This window comes from Heloderma suspectum, chromosome 11, assembly GCF_057233095.1.
Source record: "Heloderma suspectum isolate Gila_16-S chromosome 11, 16-S_ref, whole genome shotgun sequence".
Lineage (NCBI taxonomy): Eukaryota > Metazoa > Chordata > Lepidosauria > Squamata > Helodermatidae > Heloderma > Heloderma suspectum.
This window is the reverse complement of record NC_139468.1, coordinates 31548771-31564634: the sequence shown is the minus strand read 5'-3', so window position 1 is coordinate 31564634 and position 15864 is coordinate 31548771. Positions and strand designations below refer to the sequence as shown.

Here is a 15864-nt window from a genome sequence, read left to right as displayed (position 1 = left end):
GCCAGTGGGCCCCTCTTGGCTCCAATCCTGTCAGGACACGTGGGTGCTGAGTTTGCTATTAGGGGGAGTGATGATGTGTTTACAGACTCTAGTTAAGAGGGAACCGTGTTAAACTTAACCTATGAGTAGGGAGAAGGAAATCCTAGGTCTGGCTCCCAGTTCTCTTCGCTGCCGTATGTCTGCACCGGGCTGCTCCTTACCTCTTTAGCTGTAGTTAAGTGTTACACAGACTCCATGCTCTGGCTCTGCAGTGTTTGCCATTCCGATAGACCAGCTGCTGCCAGGAAGGCTGAAACGTCTAAAGCTCATAGCACCCAGCCACACATCTTGGGTTAAATGCTGTCACAGAATTAGGAGAAGAGGAGACTGCCACCTGCTCTGATCTCTTGCCAGTGCCTTTGGATGTGAACAATAATTTCAAGAGCAAGATTGCTAGGGCATGATCTTGGAACGTTCTGGAAGCCTGCATGGTGGTTTTTTTTTTTTTTTTAATCCTGTAGAGATATGGAGCAATTCCCCTTTAGATTTTTATTCTAGCTGTAGTCTACAATTGAACAATGATGCTATTTTTCAGCTGGGTAGGCTTTGAGAATTAGCCTGGATTTCTTGGTTCATCATTCTAGTGGGTCAGCGTCCTTGTAGGTAGAAGAAACTGCATCTATATTCATTGTTTCAGCAAGAAGGCTCTTAGGATGGTTTCACACATTGGCCTGCGTTCACATGTAAGGCCAAACTATGCTTTAGCATTACACTCCCCTCCCTTCCCCTAATGCAGCCACAAAGATGAGATTGGATACTTCTGCTTACTAACTGTGGGTTATTTGTTAGGGCCAAACCCAGACAAACCGTGGCTAGATTAGCTGTGGTTTAGGGAAACAAGCCAACTTCAAACCATGGTTTACAATCCTGACCTGTGTCCTTAAATCATAGTTAACACCAACCATGGTTTTCAGTTTGGGTAGAACGAGTAACTAGCTTCCAACCTCATCACGGCTGCACCAAAGGAGAGAGGAGGGGCCATCAGCCTAAAGTTTATTTCCATAGTGCAGAGGTCTGCATCCTGGGGGACACATGCAGTCCCTGAGGGTGCCCTGACCCTCCCACCGCCCCCAATTTTCCCACCACCACCTCTTTCTGCAGTGCCTTTTCTCTTCACTCCTTCGATTGCTCTTCCTCCACCACTGCTCGCAGTGAGGAAAGAGCAACCTGTATCTCACATGTGTGTGAGCGTGCCTCTTCGTGTATTTGCATGCGTGTGTGCGTGCAGCCCCCAGTCTCCCAGCCAGCATCATACGTGGCGCTCAGGGCCGAAAATGGTGTGCACTCCTGCCATAGCCCTAAAACGCGGTTTTGTGTTGTGCCCAAACAAAGGCATTATGTGACAACAAATCTGGGTTTTTCCCACTAATGCCTCTGCCTGCTCATCACATTCGCTTGTTACAGTTTTAGGTGTATATTTAACTATCTTAAGTGTACATCTAAAAAAACATATTATGCACAATGGCCCTTAATCCCAGCATCTGGAAACTTGGAACTATTATCTGTTTGTTAGGTATGTGGATTTTTAAAAAAAAATTATGCTGAAAAGAACGACATAAAATATTAAAGCTTGGGAAACGTTGATTGCAAAAGTTAAGAGATCTGGGTATCTTGCTTATGCAGTCCGGTGGGTTCTTTTTAGTATTCTGAACATACTTGAAGCAGCTATGTAGTGTTTCTGTGCAAGTAACCTGACCCCCCTCGCCCTTACCCCAGCCCCAGCCCCAACACGGCAATTTTCCATTCCACTTATTTCTGGAATTTTTCCCTTGGAGGCGTTTTATCTGCAGAAGATTGCAACACAGACGGCGAATGACATAAGTCTTTTTCTCTGCGTGCTTGACCCAGGCCACTGCTTTGACCGGGGGTTGTTTTTTTGCTGCATGAATAGGTATCTCAAACATGCTACGTTATTGACACTTGCCACCTTGCCCCTCTGCAAACCCCGTGGTCTTCAGCAAATGTATAGGTGTTGTTCTCTGGATAAATATACATGAATATGCACAGTCAAATGTACATTGCTTATCCCATCCTTCTTCCAAGGAGCTCAGAGTGATGTGGGGACTGTATTTTAGTGATAAAGCATCTACTTTGCATGCAGAAAGTCCCAGGTTCTGTCACTGACGTCTCCAGTTGAAAAGGGCCCCAGGGAGCAGTTGATGGGTCAGGTCACTGAGCGTGAAGCCCCAGAGAGCTACTGTTAGTCAGAGCAGACAATACTAGGATTCATGGATAAGCGGTCTGACCTGCTATAAGGCAGGTTCTTATGCTCACAACAGCCCTATGAGGTAGGTCAACCCTATGAGGTCAGGCTGAGAGGCAGTCACTGACCCAAGTTTAGTGAATGAGATTTGTGGTTGAGTGAGAATTTTGATTTGGATCTCTCCACTCAAAATCTTATCTATCTATCTATCTATCTATCTATCTATCTATCTATCTATCTATCAATCAGTATTTATATACCGCTTCACATCGAGACAGATTCCATAGCAATGAGCAATAAAAGATCAGAGGAATAAAACACAGTATTAAAAGTTAAAAACAAATGAACAGAATACCAATAAAAACTGCAGTTGGTCAGTCGGGAAGGCTTGTTGAAATAAAAATGTCTCCAGCAAGTGCCGGAAACAGAACGATATTGCTGCCTGCCTGACATTCAGAGGCAGGGAATTCCACAGAGTTGGAGCAACCACACTGAAGGCTCTGCTCTGGGTGGACTCCAACCGGGCCATAGGTCCACTTCATCTGATGACCTCAGTGACTGGGCGGGTTAGTAAGGGAGAAGGCACTCTCTCATTTATCCTGGTCCAACACCGTTTAGGGGTTTGTACACTAGTACTAATACCTTAAACTCAGCCCGGTAGCGAATAGGCAGCCAGTGCAGTTCCTTCAGCAAAGGAGTTCCAAGTTCAGCGCTCTACCTGCTTCATGGCTTTGGCTCTCAGAATTAGCTCATCAGAGTGTGCTTAATTAACCCATCACTGCTAAGCTTATTCCCCCCCCACCTGATATCTTGCTTGTTTTCTCCATCGCCGCCTGTAAGTAGAGATTAAAGACTCCTTTCTTTGCCTTTCTTTGCGTTTCTCATCTTATTTGCTCCTCTTTCCTGGCCCCTTTCCACATGTGTTGTATCTTTGAGGTTGTAAGCTTGTAGGCAGGAAGTGCCCCCCGCCGCCTTTTTATCCCATGCCACTCTAGCAACATGTATAAGCAAGATGGATAGATAGTTTTCCCCTTCCAGTGCCATTGACCTGTAGCAACATGGCCATAGTCCAGCAGGGGGAATGGCAGGTAAAATCCTGAATTTGCACTGCTGCTTTTGAAGCCAAATAATACTTTCTGGCCTGAGGCAATTGGGTAAGGAGCAGGGGGCTTGGCAAGTGAATGCAGAACGGGGCTTAGCATGCTTGCCGTTCTGTGTTTGCACACAGTCTTTGAGCACCCCCCCCCCCCGTTGCAAGGTATGCTTCCCAGCTTAGCAATTGTGTTTAGAGCTGAGGGATGGCGAACTGTGTAGTGTATGGGATTCGTTGCCACAAGCTGCCATGATGGCCGCTGGCTCTGAGGGTGTAAAAGGGGATTAGGCAAATGCATGGAGGATGTCGATCTACAGCGAGATTGCTCAATAGAATCTCCAAGCTCCAGAGGGGCCATGTATCTCTGAATCACAGTGGTGGGGGCAGCCGCGGGGTTGGCCTTAGGGCCTCTTTGTGTGCTTCCTGGAAACATCTGGTTGGCTGCTCTGGGAAATCGGATGCTAGTTTAGACAGACCCTTGGCGCCACCACAGGGGAGGTCCTCTCTTTTTCAAATGCTTCGCTGTGTCTCCCACTGACGGTATTCGGAGAAGGGCCTCCTCTGAAGATCTTAGTACATGGGCAGGATCGTATGGGAGGAGGTGATCCTTGAGGTATTTGAGCCCCAAGTCACTTAGGGCTTTAAAGGCGATAACCAGTGTCTTGAATTGGGCTCGGTTGTGAAGTGGGAGCTCTTACTTTCAAATTGTCTCGTGTCATAGGTGAGCAAATTCGATGCTCTGCATTTCAACTGCTTTTCTAAGGGAAGGACTGTAATTTTCTCTTCCTTCTCCGTGCTGTTTGCGACTAGCTGTTGGCACGTTTTATATCCTCCACCCCAAAGAGAACCTTTTTGTTTTTGTTTTTGGGAGGGGTGGGGAACACAGCTTGCTCACTGTTTCATCGAGAGTTCAAGAAGGTAAATTGCAAATTGACCCCAGCAGTGGATTGGACTTATTTTTGGTGGAAAACAACTGGACAAGTTAATGGGCCGTGTTGTTCGTGCACATCTAATCTGCACACCAAGTTGGGCGCTTTTATTAAAACAGTAGATCCTCTCCTGGGCTGCTTGCAAAGGAACCCAGTGAAAGGTGTTAGATCCGTTTTGCGTGCACCCTCTAGGGAAATCGTCCTTCAACATCTGGCGTACGGTTTGGTGGTCAGTCCTGCTATAAAGGAATTGATACAAGCTGTCACCAGAGGCTTCACTGCTTAGCATGAATAATCCTGTGCTAACACACAGAATGAGCATGTTATTAGCAAGTGTTGACTGTTTTCAGTTTGGCATTCTACTTTTAATAAAACACTGCCCTTTAGTTGAAAACAAGGAAAAAAGTCATAGTGTTGATGTCTGGATTTCCTTAAATAGTTGTAGGTTTGGCGTAGATGGACATTTCCGCTCAAGCGCTACAGTGTGTTTTGAACTACAGCATTTCCCAGTTGTGCGATAACTGCAGCCTCGTGGGTCCACAAATGCACTTGCCAGCCCGCCACTGATAAGTACATTCCTTGGTCTGGTGAGAGCATGGACCCCTTGCCCTTCTGCAGAGTAAAATGGACTGTGTTGTGAAGAGGCACCCAGAATTCCTTCTGCGAACATCCAGGCGCACTTCTCTGAAAGGTTTATGGCTTGAAAGTAAAGGTGACCTTTCTTGTGTGTCGAATGGAGGAAAGTGGCATGTTTTCGTTGGCAGCGGGGCGTCAAGCCAAGTAAACATTAGTCAATCCAGGCTAGGTACAAAATTAAGTTATACTTTTGTTTGCTGGCCTGTGCCAGAGACTCTCTTTGATCTTGGGAGACTTTTCTCCAAATGGGGTTTGGCAGCCCAGCTTTTCCATTTGTTAGCTGCTTCAAATGGAGGGGGTTATAATAACCACCTTGTGTGGTAGTGATCTCAAACAGATGACATTATTTGGGTAATAATAAATGAGGAAAGGTAAACACGCTTGAATTAAAACGTCTCTTTCTGGACTAAGAGCAGCGGTGCTGTTGGAAACGGATCGCCTTCCTAGGTTACAGGAATTCAGCTGCGTTTGCTTTTGCTCTGGAGTTGTTTAAAACCACGAGCCTTGCACTGCAATTCGTGAATTTATATTCCTAACAGGGTTTATGGCATGGGTGGATGAAATGAACTTCTGGACCCAGTCTTTTTTTTTTTTATATAAAATCGGTAAGAATAATTTTTCATTAGCATCCCCTGCTAGAGAAAGCATTTATTGACTCATTTATATTTGTCTTCTCTTCTAAGGATTTCAGGGCACTGTATGTAGGCTTCTCCTCCATTTTATCTTTTTATCAACCCTGTGAGGGAGGTTAGGCTGAGAGCAGGCCTGAGGTCACCTGGTGACTTTTGTGGCTGATGAGGGAAATGAACCCAGGTCTCTATGTTCCTGGTTTGACAGTCTATCCACAATGCCCCACTGGCACTCTGATTCACTGCATAAACCATCCTCTCCCATACAACTTGTTGAAAGGGCTGTTCTTGTATATTACTATATGTCCAGCCAAGAATGTTCACGCCACACTTGATAATCTCCGTGTCTAGAGGAACAGAGTAGTGAAGCTGCTCTGAGCCTTACTGGAGCTTGTTCAACAGAACTTGGATATGACTTGCTAGCAACCTTCGTCAGAAACTAGTTTTATGAGGGAGAGAGTGAAGGATGATAGGCCAGAACTGTTCCCACCAGCATGCTTTCTACCAGTGTGTATTATTAACAAGGCCTGTAGTCATAGTCATGGTTTTGCCGTTGTCTCCTCCTCCTCCTCCTCCTCCCCCTCCCCCCCCGCTCCTCATTATCATTATTATCAGACAGCTTTCTCAAAAAAAGTGGGCTCCTTAACACAAAGTTAAGAGATACAAAAATGTAAGTCAATTTAAAACAGCTAAAACCAATTGTCAGTAAAATACCACGCCACCATAAAACAACTAAATCATCAGTGACCACCACAAACAATTCAGTAGATGCGTTAAGGAGCCCATCACCTGCCGTCAGATGCTTGGGAATAGAGTAAAGTTTTAGCCTGGCACTGAAAAGATGAGAATGTTGGCGCTGGGCAGACCTTGCTGGGGAGCGCTTTCCACAATTGGGGAGCTTCCACCAAGAAGGCCTTCTAACCTCTGGCTTGGCAGTTGAGAGGCCAGACATTCCGTGAGGGGATGGGGGCAGTTTGTTCTAGGTGGTAGGTAGCAGCGGCCTGCTGGGCTTCGTTTCTCTATTGAATAGCCAAGTTGCCATCTCTCTTCAGTCGTGTCATAGAATCATAGAATAGTAGGGTTGGAAGGGGCCTATAAGACCATCAAGTCCAACCCCCTGCTCAATGCAGGAATCCAAGTCAGAGCACCTCGGCAGATGGCTTTCCAGCCTTGTCTTGAATGCCTCCAGTGTGGGAGAGCCCACCACCTCCCTAGGTCATTGGTTCTATTCCCCTATTGCTCTAATAGTCAGGAAGTTTTTCCTGATGTTCAGCCGGAATCTGGCTTCCTGTAACTTGAGCCCATGATTCCGTGACCTGCATTCTGGGATGATCGAGAAGAGATCCTGTCCTTCCCCTCTCTGACAGCCCTTCAAGTACTTGAAGAGCTCTATCCTATCTCTCCTCAGTCTTCTCTTCTCAGGGCTAAACATGCCCAGTTCTTTCAGTCTCTCTTCACAGGGCTTTGTTTCCAGTCCCCTGATCATCTTTGTTGCCCTCCTCTGAACCCTCTCCAGCTTGTCTGCATCCTTCTTAAAGTGCGGTGCCCAGAACTGGACACAGTACTCCAGATGAGGCCTACCCAATGCTGAGTAGAAGGGGATTAGTACTTCCCAGGATTTGGAAGCAATGCTTCTATGAATGCAGCCCAAAATAGTATTTGCCTTTTTTGCAGCCACATCACATTGTTGGCTCATATCCAGCTTGTGATCGACAACAATTCCAAGATCCTTCTCTCTTGTAGTATTGTGGAGCCAAGTATCCCCCATCTTGTAACTGTGCATTTGGTTTCTTTTTCCTAGGTGCAGAACTTGGCATTTATCCCTATTCAGTGTCATTCTGTTGTTTTCTGCCCAGTGCTCCAGTCTATCCAGATCACTTTGAATTTTGTTTCTGTCTTCCAAAGTATTAGCTATCCCTCCCAATTTTGTGTCATCTGCAGATTTGATCAGCATTCCCTGCACCTCCTCCTCCAAGTCATTAATAAAAATGTGGAAGAGCACTGGGCCCAGGACTGAGCCCTGCGGTACCCCACTCGTTACCTCTCCCCAGTTTGAGAAGGTCCCATTGATAAGCACTCTTTGAGTCCAATTCTGTAGCCCACTGTGGATCCACCTGATGGTTGTTTCATCTAGCCGACTTTTTGCTAGTTTGCTCATCAGGATATCATGGGGCACTTTGTCGAAAGCTTTGCTGAAGTCGAGGTATATGATGTCCACAGCATTCCCACAGTCCACAAGGGAGGTTGGCTTCGAATAATCATTGCATTGTTTCCAAGGTGCTTATATGCTCCGGAATTTTCCCAGGGATTGATGTCAGACTGACTGGCCTGGAGTTCCCAGGTTCCTTCTTTTTACACTCTTTGAAGATAGGAACAACATTAGCCATCCTCCAATTATCTGGCACTTTACCCATCCTCCATGATTTCTCAAAGAGAATAGGCAGTGGATCTGAGAGCTCTTCTGCCAGTTCCTTTATTACTCTAGGATGCAGTTCATCTGACCCTGGAGATTTGAACTCATTCAAAGTAATTAGGTGTTCCTTGACCATATGCCTATCAATCTCAAGCTGCGATCCTGCTCCTTCAGCCTGTACTTCACGTTTGCCAGGGGGGGTCATAGACCCTCTTTTGGGAGAAGACTGAGCCAAAGTAGGAACTGAGCACTTCTGCCTTTTCTTTGTCATCTGTTATCATTTTGCAATCCTTATTTAATAGTTGAACCACCATTTCTTTCCTCTGTCTTTTACTATGCATGTATCAGAAGAAAGCCTTTTTGTTGCTTTTAGCATCCTTCTCTAACCTCAGCTCATTCTCAGCTTTAGCCTTCCTGATGCCATCCCTGCAATTCTGTGCCACCTGCCTGTACTCTTCCTTTGTAGCTTGGCCTTTCTTCCACTTCCCATATGTGTCTTTTTTTTTGTTTTCAGGTCATCTCTAAGCTTGTTGTGAAGCCACATTGGCTTCTTCTGTTGTCTTCCACCTTTTCTTCTTGTTGGAATTGTTTGTAATTGTGCCTTGAGAATTTCCTTTTTTAAAAGCTCCCACCCATCTTGGACTCCTTTTCTCATTAGAGTCGCTTGCCATGGGACCTTACTTATCATTGTTCTGAGGTGATTAAAATTGGCTTTCCTAAAATCCAGGGTACGTGTTTGGCTGCACTTGGCTTTTGCTTCCTTTAGAACCAAGAACTCAAATATAACATGGTCGCCTTCCCCCAGAGTTCCCGTAACTGCTACTTTATCCACTAAGTCATCTCAGTTGGTTAGGATCAAGTCAAGGATAGCTGATCCTCTAGTTCCTTCCTCTACTTTCTGTAGGAGGAACTTATCTGCCACACAAGTCAGGATTTTCTTGGAGGGGCCATGTTTTGCAGAATTTGCTCCAAACAAATATCGGGGAAATTGAAGTCCCCCATTACTACTACATCACGCTTCCTTGAAACATTGGCAATTTGCTTTTCAAAAGTTTCATCCTCGTCTTCTCTTTGATTGGGTGGCCGGTGTCCTTGTATATCATTTTATTTTATTTTAAACATGGTAATTGGCAGCTTACATCAGGTTTCCCCAAGCTGGTGCCCTTCAGATGTTTTTGGGCTTCAGCTCCCATCTCGCATGGCCAGAGTTCAGGAAAGATGGGAGGTGTAGTCCACAAAATCTGGAGGATGGTTGTGGAAGGTTGGCTTACATAAAGATCATTTTGAATGTACCTTGAGAGTTGTGGGGGAGGGGGGAAAAAGAGAGGGGGGGGAACTGCTTGCAAGATGGAGTTCCTAAATTTGGTAAGATAAAAATCCTTGTGCTGTTCTCTTCTCTTCTCTTCTCTCCTCCCCCACCTCCAATCTTTTAGGGTGACTGCATAATCACCGTATTGCTTACTGAAGATGACCAAGTTGGAAGCGATGATGTTATTTTTTACCTTGTGTTTACCGGATCTGCTGTCCAGCACTGTAGCAGCACTAGGAAGCTCGGCTCGGGGGTGCTGGAGACCATTGCTCCCGGTAAGCTTGTGTGCCCCTCCCCCTGGTATCTTTTATTGTACAGTAGCCTTCCCCAACCCGGCACCCTCCAGATGTGTTGGACTTCAACCCCCATCATCCCCAGCCAGCATGGTCAGGAAAATGCTGGGAGTTGAAGTCCAAAACATCTGGAGGGCATCCGGCTGGGGGGAAACCGTTGTAAAACATGGATCTGTACCTCTTGACTGAGCTCAATAGCCAGTTAGAATGTGTGCTCGCCCTTGATTTGGTTTGTTGTTTATGATTGCATTTATAACCCACTCTTTTCCTATTGCAAGGAACCGAAGGTGGCTTATATGGTCCTCCTCTCACTTTTATCCTCACAACAACCCTGTGAGGTAGCTTAGTCTGAGAGTCTGTGATTGTTCCCAAAGTCACCCAGTGAGCTTCATGGCCAAGTGAGGACTAGAATCTGGATCTCCTGAGTCCCAGTCCAACACTCTGACCACTACACCACCTGCTTGATCTTGCCTGTGATACACAGAGCTTCTGAGGTCAAGCGTGACTGCAAGGATGAGCGTTACATCCTCCTCCTAACGTCTGAGCTGAACAGGGGATGGCTCATCCCTGTTGCACTCATCTTTGCAAATGCCGAGTAAGCAGCGTAGCATCCAGAACAGCAGCTGCCCTTTTCTATTGCCAGAGAAGGGGGTGGGGGCTTTTGCCCCCCCCCGCCAAATCATACTTGTCAGCGGTGAGGTGGCAAGCACACTTCTGGACCTCTGTTGTAATAGCAGCTTTGCAAACAGATGTGTGGCTGCCTGACCACATGTAGCCTGACCATATCCCTTCCTTCCTTTGGTCATGTTTAACTGTGCAGTGGCAAAAAGTTCCTGGGCTCTTTAAAGGCTTCTTTTGTTGTTGCATGAACTTTTGGGGGCCAAGGAGTATTAATTGGAGGCATGAAACTCACTGTGAAGGTGGGCTTTGCAGATGCGGACAAAGGTTGGGGTACTGTGGAGGGTTACCCACATTAGCCAGGCAAGGAACTACCAGTCTCAAAATGCAGCTGCATGTTTACTAACTAGCACTAGCTGCAAGAGCATATTCTGCCAGCGATGAGAGAGCGACTGTTAGGTTTCCTTTTATGACCTGGACCCCCTGAGCAACTCCTTAAGGATCTCTTGCCTTCTTAAGAGTCCCACCTTCCTTTTTAAAAACGTCCTCTTTCCAATAATGTAGGGTTTAGGCTGTCGATGTGGGGTGTTTGACAGGGTTTAACACAACAGTTGACTGGTAAATTAAAATAAGCAAATCACAACTAAAGGTATTTTCTCAATAGAGCTGAGCAATGCAAAAGGCATTAAGAGAAAATAAAAGCTGCAAAAACACAAGTTCTTCTACTTTAGCTGCTTTTAGACTTCTCTAGGTTGCTTCTTCCTGCTCTCTCTTCCTGCTCTGGTCTTCTTGATTCTGAACCCGGGTTCGCTCCCTCTTTTTATCCCCTCCTCCCTCAAAACTTAAAGTACTGTTTCAGAGTTGAAGAAATGAAACCTAACTCAGGAAAATGAAACTTAACTGGAGAAATGAAACTACTTTTCTCAGGGTTACCCTCTTCCAAGAGAAAACCCCAGGCTTCTAGGCCTGACCTTTTTACCATGCCTCTGTAGGCCTCAAACCTTTACATTGACACTAGCTGCCAGTTGGTTCATGGCAGGGGTGCAGAATCTCTGCATGTAGAGCCTCTTGGGGTTCCACCAGTGGTGGCGCTTAGGGTGGCCCCCCATATTGTCTCCTCTCATATCTCCTCCCCCCCACTACTTTAACTTCTTTTGTGAAAGTCCTGCTGAAGCTGCCCCCACCATCTAAACTGTGTGGGGTGTCTACCAGCTCTAGAGCCTTCTCAGTGGTGGTGCTCTCCTTTGTAGAACTCCCTGCTCAGAAAGGCCCTCTTGGCCTTAGAAGGCAAATCAAAAATTTCTTTTGCCTGAGCCAGTGTGCTATAGTAGTTGGACACTGAGTGTTGGACACTGAGCGGAGAGACGTGGGTTCAAATGCTCGCTCATCCATGAAAATGGTTGGGTGAACTTGGACTATGCGTTCTCTTCCTTAGCCTAATCCACCTCACAGGACTGGTGTGAGGAAAAAAATGATTTATTTATTTAAAATATTTCTAGGCCCCCTCCCAGGGTTGGAGTCCTCCAAGGTGGCTTACAACAATAAAATCCCATATAATACAAAAATTTACAGTAATAAAACAGCAAAAATTCATAAAAACAACAAATATCAGCAATAAAACCTTTGGCCTAAACATGGGGGGTGGGGGTAGTCCATTTATGCTGGCCCAAGCTCCTTGGAGGAAGGATGGTATAAACATGAAATAAAGTAAGTGATGCTTAAAACTGAACAAATCATGACTGGGTTGTTTATTTTAGATGGCTCCCCTCTGGTAGGCTAGTTTTTCAATGTAAAGGGAGTATTTTTCATGACAGGACAATCCCACCCCTCCACTGTCTGAAGTGGTACAGCCCATGGAAAGTTCTGTCGCTCTATTCTGCCTATTTAGATAAGCCATTTCTCCAGTTAAACCTGAATGTTTTATGAAAGGAAGCATTCTATACTCAGGAGCTGAAACTGAGCATCTCACAATAATGATGCATACAGAGCAAAAGCAGAAGAGTTGCCTTGGGGTTTAGCACTCTCCCGTCCTGGCATGCGCCATACACTTTTGCGGCCTGTGGGTGCAGAAAGCCTCAGTCGGGTAAATAAAGGCCTATGGTTTGGTTGTGAAGCATAAAGCTCACACACGCACGCGCGCGCGCGCGCACACACACACACACACTTTATCTCTCTTGGCTCAGCTTGCTTTTTTTTGCCTCTAACTCCACACCACACGTCTGTAATCATGTGCTTAAATTGTATATTGAACCAGTTTCCTTGGAAATAATTGTGATGACTCAGAGCCAGCGTTGTTTGACCGCCGCAGGATTAATAATGAGCGAGAGATGGGCTGTAGCTGAGACCAAGCCCTTGTTTATCCATTGGAGAAATTGGAAGAAAATTGCACAGTGATGGGATGGGGTCGGGACGGGGAGAGAAGGAAAAAGCTGAAGGGAATGGCTTTTGGCCAAAACCTTCCTTGAGCAACCTAGGCTGGTGTATCCCTATTCCCCCTCCTCTCACAATTTCCTATTCCAAACACGCACCATGGCAGCTTTTGGCCTTAGGTGGAGAGCGCACCCTGATCTGTCCCCTGTTTGTGAAAAGCTGGGGTGGTCGCAGTGACAACAATGGCAGAAATGAGGAACATAGGAAACTGCCTCATACTGAGTTGGACCATTGGTCCATCTAGCCTAGTATTATCTGCACTGACTGGCAGGAACGCTCCAGGGCTTCAGACATGAGTCTTTTCCAGCCCGACCTGGAGATGCCAGGGATCGAACCAGCATCCTTCTGTATGCAAAGCAGCCCTGCTGTCCCACTGAGCTGCAGTCTTCCTGTAGCATGTGTTGTCAGGACCCGGGCTTGCAGTGCATCTTGGGCCGGGGTTGCCAGGTGAGGGTTCAGCCTCTGCACCACCTTCCGGTCTAGCCAAAGGAAGACAACTGCAGGGAGACCAGCAAAGTAACCTCTTAACCATAAGTTAGAGCGGGCAAGTCTTTCTTGCTGGTCTGAGGGAGAAGGCCCCCCTCCTTCCACTGTTTCTTGTGATAACCTTCTTCACCCCTGCTTTCCCCTCCCCAGCCTTGGCTTGAAGGGATGGTATCTGTCAGTGGGGAGAGAAGCCAGGCTGCATTAGGTTACATAGACCATGAAGTGTCCCAGCAGAACTCTATGTGTCTGTCTGCAACATGTAGGGACTTAGTTTATAATTCTTTGCCGTTCAGAATTCGTTGGCCATTCCTTATCCATCCCATCCCTTTCCGTGCTTTCTGTCTCCGGGCAGGCCTGTCTGCTTCGATTTGTCTGGTGGGGAAGCCCCACAAGTTTTTACTGCCCCGGAATGCCCATTGCCTTGTAGAAGATTCTGGGACAGGCATATTTTAGAGCAGGGATGTGGGTCTAATACAGCTGGAGACCCCAGTTTCTCCGCCGCTGCATTAAACCTTTAAAAAGCCTCCGTTGGTGGCAACGGAGGCTTTAAAAATTGCAGCCGGGGCGGCCCTATCCCCAAAATGGGTCCAGCACCTTGGAGAGCTCCTTTAGACATCTAGCTGGTTGTAACTAAAACCCAGAATGGAATCTGGCCCCCACTGAAATTGGATTCACCAGCCTCCCCTGGGGTTACCCCCCCTCCTCTGAAAAACGCCCCTCCTGCTACAGTCAGGCCTTTAGAAAACCCCCATTCTAAAAAGCCTCATTACAGTGGGAGAGAAGCAGCGTATGAGTTTATGTGTGTATATGTGGGGGCAGTCGCATCATGGGGCCATGTCCTAGCAGTGGGGTGGCCCAACCCACTTTGGGACATGGCCTCACTCACTGCAGGAGTGTGACCCCCCCCGTGACATACTTGCCCAGGACCAATTTGGCCCTTGAGCCGAGAAAAGTTCCCCACCCCTGTTCCAGAGCTCATTTCCTGATCATCTGGGGCCTTGGCCTGTCTTGTCAGGGCCTCCCTGTCAGCCCAAGTGACTGGAGAGTGTGATCATTCTAGAACACCCCAACGCGCGCGCGTGTGCGCGCACACGCACACACTGTGACCAGACTGCCCATTGCAAGGGAAGTTTGATTGTGGTGGGAAGCTTCGCCAACAATTGTCTGTCATTACCGATCTTCTCTAAGAGGATTCCTCACTAAGCTTTTGAGGAGCCTCGGGATTCTGTGGAGCACAGCTAGAAAACCACAGCTGTATTAGCTTACAGGAGAGCTGTGATGTTTGCTATTTTTCCCCCCAGTTGTCAAAAAATATTTAAAACTCTGGTTGCCTGGAGAGCAGGGAAAAGCAGTATGACGCTGCTTACTTGTGCTGGTGTGGCTGTAACGGAGGCTATCTGGAATGAGCCCCAGATCATGCATTCCCTCTTCCCTCCTATCACCAGTGTGAATTCCCCCTGCCCTCCAGTCTGCCTTTACCATGGTTTAGCATTAAATTGCTGCTGAAATTTAACTGGTTATGGCTAACCAGGTTTCCATCTTAACCAGGGTTTGAATTGAGTTTGGAAACCCTAGTTAAAAAGAGTTTGACTATAGTTGGCACTCATGCCAACGTAACACTGAACGATGTTAAGGTGGATGGGTTAACTCGTGCTGGGGAGGGGTTGGGTTGAGAAGCCTTCCAGATGTTTTGGACTTCAGCTTCCATCAGCCCCTGCCAGCATGGCCAATGGTCAGGAATGCTGGGAGTTGTAGTCCAAATCATCTGGAGGGCATCAAGCTGGGAACGGTATGGTAGAGTAGGGAGAGGGAGCACAGAATGTGCAGCCCTCACTTGATCTCTTAACCACAGTTAAGTAAATGCCATCTGGTCTATCTGTGCAGAGATGTTAACACACGCTTGCGGTTATTAGCCCAAGGATCGGGAAAAGAGCCCAGGGCAACTGTGCAGCCTTCGTAACTAATCTCCCACAAAGAGGTCTGCCAGGTTTCTTTCTTTCTTTCTTTCTTTCTTTCTTTCTTTCTTTCTTTCTTTCTTTCTTTCTTTCGAAGCTCTGCACCTTGGTGTCCAGTTATGTAAGTATATATAAAAAAGAAATTTGGCTTTTCTGTTGTTTTGCCATTCACAACGCAACCCCCACATTACTTGTGAGTTTTTAATGTGTGTTCTAAAAGATCATGTTTTTTTCCTTCTTCTTTTATGAAATACTCTTTGTACTGTGAGACCACAAGAGTAAACAAGTTGCATAAGAAATGGTCACTTGAAAGTAATAGTCATGCGGGGCTTAGATTAAAAATATACTTTCTTATGGACAAACCCCAACTCCCTTAAAAGAGCAGTATAAAGCTCTTCCCTGAGGGGGAGTATCACCTTAAGATGAATGGGTGGGGTGACATGGAGAGTTGGTGCCTCCTCCCCCTTAAATTGGCTATCCAGCAACTTGCATTGCATTGCATTAAATTGGATTGCATTGCATTGCATTGAACTTGCATGGCATTAAATTGGATTGGATTGCATTGCATTGAACTTGCATTGCATTGCATTAAATTGGCTATCCAGCAACTTGCATTGCCACAGATGCCACTTCGCTCAGCCGTTTTCTGCATTTGGGTTGACTGCTGGGGGGGGGGCAGAAGCAAATCTTATAGGTCTGGATTGGACCTAGGGGATTCTGCAGTTGCCGACCCACTCCTATAAAGTCAAGAAAGGTTCCAGGCTGTATATGTGCTAGTATATGCTGAAGTTCCCCCTTTCAGTCTCTCGACTTTATTTATTTGTTTATTTT

General features: G+C 46.5%; 1 protein-coding gene across 4 annotated transcripts in view; it reads left to right on the top strand.

Annotated features, from left to right (window-relative positions):
- The window catches only part of AKAP13 (A-kinase anchoring protein 13), a 366785-nt gene that overhangs the window by 132214 nt on the left and 218707 nt on the right, over window positions 1-15864 (top strand). For all 4 annotated transcript variants that reach the window (XM_084817349.1, XM_084817347.1, XM_084817350.1 and 1 more), the window contains exon 4: window positions 9376-9526. In XM_084817349.1, the coding sequence (XP_084673475.1) occupies window positions 9376-9526 (151 nt within the window). The remainder of the gene's footprint in view (window positions 1-9375; window positions 9527-15864) is intronic.